At 34.5% G+C, this 7,479-nt stretch overlaps 1 protein-coding gene across 1 annotated transcript; it reads left to right on the forward strand.

The window, feature by feature from the left end:
- Positions 1–1,170: 1,170 nt before the first annotated feature.
- On the forward strand, positions 1,171–1,593 carry LOC136034341 (hepatoma-derived growth factor-related protein 3-like). The gene has a single exon (XM_065715475.1). It carries the CDS (start codon positions 1,171–1,173, stop codon positions 1,591–1,593), a length of 423 nt encoding a protein of 140 aa, XP_065571547.1.
- The last annotated feature ends 5,886 nt before the right edge of the window (positions 1,594–7,479 follow it).

Raw genomic sequence — 7,479 nt, forward strand, 5'->3', positions numbered from 1 at the left:
GATTTTTCTTGACATTAAAACAGCATTTGATGCAATATCTCATGATACTTTATTGCATAAGTTGGATCATTATGGTATAAGAACAAGCAAAATCCGTAATAGCATCTTATATCTATGACCGTCCTAAATATGTTGATGGAGGTGATATTTCGTCTGAAATGACTCGTCAATCTAATACCGCTGGTGTCCCGCCAGGGTCAATACTTGGTCTCCTACTTTTCTTAATTTATGTGAATGACCTGAATAATTCAATGAAAATATTTGGTTTAAATATGCAATTTGTGGACGACAATGCTTGTACTGTTACAGGGAAAGATGTGAGCTGTTTGAAAATTGCATTGGAAGAAGCTTTCAACAATCTTCTATTGTGGCGTGAGTCAAATTTACCTAGCTCTTAACGCTGATAAAGTAAAATTTGTGGTTTTTTCGTGATGGAACGATGCAGTTCCTGAGATTCCAGTAATTGAAACAAGTGATTTTAAATAAAGATTTCACGAACAGCAACCATGCGGTGCCACAGAGTACTCCTTGACTCTAATCCACATGGAATCCTCATATATCTAATCTACGGATGAAGTTGGAAAGAAATATAGGGATAATGCGAAGAATAGAGTCATCCATTCCCTTTGAAGCAATGAGATCACTTCATTATGCACTTATTCATTCTCATTTAATGTTTTCATCACTTGTTTACCTTAATACATTTAGTTCTCATATTACACCACTTCAGAGACAACAGAATAAAGCTTTGCGGGTCCTTAAGAGTTACTTACCTTCCCCTAATTTATATCCAGCAAAGTCATCAGCAGATTCTCTGTATTACTTCCTTGATATCCTTCCTTTAAGACATTTTGTGACTGTTTTTAGTTCGTCAGTAGCATTCATTCAGTGAACAATTCTCTGAGTACTTGGTAGAGTTACCTATGTGAAAAACCAGTTTCTGGTTATATTTAATTAACGTATTTCAACTGGATTGCTGTTTATTACAGTGTTAAAACACATTGTTATTAATTAAGTTGAAATAACTCGTTGTTATTTATTGACTATTTTGTGGTTTACTGGATAGCAGCTTTGGATATAAGAGTACGGCAGAAATTCTAGCAGGTCTGAAATTTGATATTTGACTTCTTATTTTTTTTTAAGTTAAGTTAGCCAGTTTTGAAGTTTGAAATGAGCAAGTTCAAGAAAGGGGACTTGGCGTTGACAAAACTCAGAAATTACCCGCTTTGGCCAGTAAGAATTGTAGACGTTAATACCCAATCAGAAAAAGCCTCAAAATTTCTAGTTTTCTTTTATGGATCCCATGATCTTCAGACAGTCTTAGAAGTAAATTTAGTTTTCTATGCGGAAAAGTCAAAAGAAGCATCACATAAAACAGAACGAAGCGTTAACAAGACATTTCAGGAGCTGGAGATTTTCCCGGATATCTACTTACAGTATTTAAAAAAAGCTCCCTCCACTCAAACTGGCTCAAATTCTGAAAAATCATCGGTAGCTGTTCTTGTTGAAAAGTTAGTTTCTACGGAACAAGAGTTAGCACAAACAAAGCAAAATATGCTCAAGGACATCGGGAATTGGTCACAGAAAAGGTAGCACAAAAAATAGTATCAACCCAGGTACTGCTGAACAGATAATATCCCAAGTTTATGATGGATTATCTGTCGAATACAATGGAAAATTTGTTGAGATTGGAAAAGTACTTAAGGGGTTAAGAGCTCAAATAGAGTCGCTGGAAAATCGTATTGCAAAAATGGAAGATAGACTTGACGAGTATCAACAAGAAGCTCAGCTTGAATCCCTTGTATTCGTAGGGGTCAAACAGGCCCCTGGTGTTGACCTTAAAGTAACAATGCACAATATAATAAAGGACAAAATGGGCTTGAGTGCTCTTATGAGTGATCAAATTCTTTCTATGCAACGTTTTCGTTTATCCAACCCTACAGCTCAGATTAGTGATGAAAGTCGAGTTGCCCCTGTGATTGTCAAATTTTCTAACAAATATGTTTCAAATTTTCTAACAAAGATGTTGCGCATAATGTCTTTAAAGCGAAATCTGGTGTTTTTCTGAATGAATATCTCACGAAGCAGCGCAAGATTATCCTGGACAGTGCTAGAGATAAGTTCGGAGCTAAGAACATTTGGTCGGACCAAGGCCGTATTTTTGCTCGCTTACCAGGTGAAGATTCTTCTAGGAGGATTCGAAAGGTTGAAGACACCTTCTAGATTAGTATCCTATTTTATTTCTCGTTTGTAGTACTTATTTGTTTATTGTTTTACCTTCGTTGTTTGATCTCTTTTTTGTGAATTATCTTGCTTATTTTCTTTTACCTGATTTCTTTTTGTTTCTGATTTGTTTCGTTGGCCACTCCCCCCCCCTATGGAAAACCCAATTTTCTTCTTTTTTTATCATTATTATTCCACCTGTCCCCGTATTGCAAACAAAATTATTCATATAGGCTAACTTCGCGTTTATAATGATTCGCAAACTGATTATTTACGTATTATATGTCTGATCAGTTGAATGGTGTGAATCGGTTGCAACAATTTGAATCTGACCCTTTTCGACTGAAAGATATACTTCGCGATGGAATAGCAAATGATTATTTTGCAATTGATTTTGATTGCCAAAGATCGAGTAAAAATATTACAGTTTCGTCGTTGTCATGGGAAAAAAGTGAGAATATTCTTAGTGTATGCCATTGGAATTGTCATCTAACCTCAAGTTATAATAATATCTTGCATTTGCTAGATCTAACTGATAGCTATTTTGATATTATTGGTTTTTGCGAGACTTTTTTGACTTTCGAGCATTTTCTGCCTTCTTTTCAATTTCCAGGTTACCAATTATTTGTGAAAAACCGTGAGCTGATGGTAAGGGGAGGTCTAACATTCCTGTTAAAATAATGGGACACTTTGCCGTCAAAGCGGGGATGTTGATGTTTGGATAGAGGGTAAGGTTGAATTGTTTACTCTTGAACTGGCTATTAAGTCAAAAATTTTTATGGTAAGTGAGGTTTATAAACCATCAAGTGCTCATTTGAAGGATTTCACGGAAGGATTTGAGATATTAATGAGAGCGGCGGTATCTAGCCAGTTGGATTCTATTTGTATGGGAGATTTTAATTTTGATTTGTATGATTTACATGCTATTAATCTTGATTTTTTAAATTTGATGGTTTCAAATGATTTATTTCCCCTTGTTGGGGTCCCGACACGTATAATTGGTCATTCAGCAACTATAATAGATAACATTTTTGTTAGTTCGAAGTACCTGAAATCTAGTACTGCTGATGTTCTGTAATTCCCATCTTCGGATTATTTCCCAGTTGTAGCTTCTGTGCCACTAGTAGATACCAAGGAGAAAAAGGTAGAAAAAAGGCAAATGCGGCAATTAAGGAGGCTGAATATGGAAAACCTTGCTGAGGAACTTAGTAAGGTTTCATGGAAACCAGTTTTTGATGAGACAGACGATGCACCCCATGCATTTGATATTTTTATGAATATTCTCCAGTCCATATATGATAAAACATGTCCCCTAAAAGTGTTGAGGAATACAAGGGAATCACTGAGAAACCGTGGGTTACATCAGAACTTATTCAGATGATTCAGAAGAGGAGTCTACTGTATCAGTCATGTTTAGATTGCCAATTTGTTGATATGTTTGAAGAGTCCAAAAAATAAGAAATCAAGTGAATACATTACGAAGATCTTGTGTCATGTGGTGTTATGAATTGAAACTTGGGGAAACAAAGGGGGACTAAAGGGGAACATGGAAGGTTTTGAGGGAAGTGTTGGGTAGTGACAAAAAGAAAAATACCCCAATTCACTAATTGTGGATGGAAAAGTCTACAAAGGCAAGCAGAGCATTGTGAATCACTTTGGCTCCTACTTCTCGACGATTGGTGAAATGGTTCAAAAGGAAGACCAGCCACTGAGTCAAGGAACAAGTGAGGAAGCTTTCATTGATGATAGAGGCCTGGGACCAATAATGGAGGCCGAAAAAACAAATATGTAGGAGTTGAAAGAAATTGTAAATAGTATTAAGTCCAACTCTTCAGGTAATGATTGTATAAGCCTTAAGACATTCAAGCTTATTATGGTTTATCTCCTACCATGCCTTGTTTAGTTGATTAATTTATCACTGAAATCGGGAGAATTCCCGCAAAAGCTTAAAGAGGCGCGAGTGATTCCTCTTTACAAAACTGGCTCAAAGACTGATCTGACTAACTAGAGACCGATTTCTCTGCTGTCGGTTTTCTCGAAGTTGTAGGAAGAAGTTATGCATAAAAAGCTTTATGCACATTTAACAAAACATGGTCTTTTAAGTGATAGTCAGTTCGGATTCATGAAAGGACATTCTACTGTTCATGCTATGCAGCATTTTCTTGATTTTCTGAGTACATCAATGGAAAATGGTGAAATGACTTTATCGGTTTTTATAGATTTAAAAAAAGCGTTTGACACGGTTGATATAGAAATTTTATTTGATAGGCAAGGGTCACTTGGAGTCACAGGTAGTATTTTAAAGTGGTTTGAATCTTATTCGATAGGGAGGTCGATACGTGTATGTTTTGATGATGTTATATCTAATAAATTTTTTATAAGTTGTGGTGTTCCGCAAGGTTCTGTTTTGGGTCCCTTATTATATCTTGTATATGTAGATACTTTACGGTTTTATGTTACGGGTGTTGTTAATACTTCTTTCGCTGACGACACGGTATCTTCAGCTGCTGCAAGAAATGCTGATGATCTTGTGGAGAAAATTAATAAAGCTTTAAGTCATCTTTTAATTTTTACAAAGATTAGCCGTTTATCAGTGAATGTTTTAAAAATTCATTTTATATTGTTTAGTTGGAAAGGAAGTTCAGTTGATTTAAATGGAAAAATATTTCTTTGTAATAGGCCATTGAAACAAGTAGCTGTGGTGAGATACCTTGGTTTCCAGCTTGATCAAAATCTGAATTTGAAAGCACATGGTGATCAGGTGGCAGCTAGGGTATCTAGAGGGCTTGGACTGATTCGGCGTCTGAGAAATCAGCTACCTCGTTCTGCCCTTTTGACTCTTTATCATTCTATTGTCATGCCTTATATTTCTTATGGTTGTGTGATATGGGCTGGTGGATTTTATACAAATTTTAAACGTTTTCAGGATTTACAAATTAAAGTTAGTAGACTACTAGGAAATTATGTCCATGGTGAAAATGATACAGTTAATTGCTATAGGAAACTCATGACCTTTAATGTTAGCCAACGTCATGATTATCAACTTGCTATATTTGTATGTCAGAGTATTTATGGTTTGTCCCCTGAAATGTTTTGTCAAATGTCTATAAGGAATTCTTCATACCACAGTTATGAGACTAGAAATATGGATGATTTGGTATATGAGTGTCGCAGCTCTCAGAGGGGAAGTTTTGGTCCCAAGTTTGCTGGACCAGCAGTGTGGAATTCTTCACCAATGAGTATAAGGTTATCTGAAAATGTTAGCCAGTTTAAAAGTAGACTGAAGAACCACCTTCTGGGTAGAAAATAAATAAATAATTTAAATGGGATGGCTTATTGATTTGTTTTTAAGTATGATTTTTTTTTCTCTCTCTTCTTATTCTTTGTTTTCCTTTTGTTTTCTTTTTCCCACTTTTTGGTTTCATTTCGTTTAATTTTTTTTGTTAATGCTGTTGGTATTGGTGCTCTTTAATATTTATCAGCCACTACTAACAAGTCTTTGACTTTCTAAAGTGGCTGATGTGGTCTTTTGTATATTGAAGATATGTATAATAAAAAGTGTCTCTCTCTCTCTGTTGAATCTATTCTCTTCAAACTGAAGTATGACCGTGGTTTGCTTCCCTCGTTTTTTCGTTCCTCGAGCCCTTCCCCACTTAAAGGTATTGAGCACGGACATATAACTAGAAATTTTAATAGATTGTATCAGACAAGAATGTTAAATGAAAGATCAAAATTTTCGCTTCGAAACTCGGTAATTCGGTATTGAATATTTATACGTCTAAATTGGATACTTAAAAATCAATTCAAACAACCAAACGAAAACTTAAATTATGTTGATATATTGAAATTTGTTTGTGTTAAGTGAGTTTTTGTTAGTGAATACAGATCGCCTTTGGGATGTTAAGTTTGTTCCTATTTTATCTGGTTTTGATGATACTGGACTTGTATTCTCCAGGGTTTTTGGTTTTGGTGTCTTTTATTTCTTTATTATTATCTTTTATTTTTGTTTATTTCGCTGGACGTGTCAACGGGTGGTGTTGTTCACTGGGCAATGACGGAAGAATTTGTTTAGTTACACTTGCATGAATTGCATGTAGTGAAGTAAGTTGTATTTATAAAAATTCCCGGTTTTTTCCATCCCGCGCATTACGAATTTGTTTTCTCAGCCGGGCTCTAGACCTTTCGTTATTTATCTCATTATTAAAAAGAACCCCAACCTGAACAAAATCATGGATAAGCCCTTGGATGCTTGTCATTGATTCAAACATTAGTCAGCAATAGAAAGCAAGAAAAAAGAGTCTTGATTTTGAACAAAAAATGGTCCACTTACAAGCACTAACTTAGAAAAGCACAAAGGCACATTTTTACACTTTTTACCTCCACTCACAATCAGCTAAATGTTTGACACATACAGAGTAACAAATTCAAAAAAAATCAGAGAAACACTTTATGCAGATTAAAAAAGAACAAAAAAAACAACAAAAAATATTAAACCAAATACAAACATAAAGCGAAATTCCGAGAAGTCAACACTTTTCTCCTTCTACTTATTTTTGTCTCCAGGGAGGGGGCTATATTCTTTTAAATAATACAACCGTCCATAGGAGATAGCTACTAATATGGAATCAATCGAAATTCTTACTTGTCAAGGCACTCAAGGCCACTTTATACCACAAGTGTGTTACATTAAAATTATGGTTAATGTACAGAGGCAAATTTAATCTGTGTACATACAAAAAAACTAATATATAAGAAATTAAGAATGACGAGCAAGAAGAATGAAGTCCAAAATACAAAAGAATAAATTCCAAAAAAAATGAGTAATGATACTAAAAAAGAATAATAAAACAAATTAAAAAAGAACAAATTCCAGGTTCTTTATTCATTCCTCTGTTTATGGGGAAACAGTGGATCTTATTTTACATAGCGACATTCAACATAAGGTGGGAATCAAGCAATCTTTCGCAATCCAAACATAGATTTACTTTTGATTTCGTTTTAAACAATATAAAGCCAATTACTAAGTTTTATGCTTTGATGCCATGTTTGGCTAATCTCCATTGAACTCTTTTTCGTAAATTAATGTTGTCTCGGTCAATGTTTGTCAAAAAGTTTTTAAACCACTGTTTTTTAATTTTCTATTCATGTGTTTGCTTTTGGATTAAAGTGCTAATTTGTCATTCATGCTTGCAAAACACAATTCAAAAATACATTCAATTATATTATAAATATATTATATTATATTATATATATATA

The sequence above is a fragment of the Artemia franciscana genome, chromosome 13 (assembly GCF_032884065.1).
Source record: "Artemia franciscana chromosome 13, ASM3288406v1, whole genome shotgun sequence".
Taxonomy (NCBI): domain Eukaryota; kingdom Metazoa; phylum Arthropoda; class Branchiopoda; order Anostraca; family Artemiidae; genus Artemia; species Artemia franciscana.

Bases quoted from the DNA above. Each gene is read 5' to 3' on its own strand.
- LOC136034341 (XM_065715475.1), top strand. From the start codon at position 1,171: ATGAGCAAGTTCAAGAAAGGGGACTTGGCGTTGACAAAACTCAGAAAT.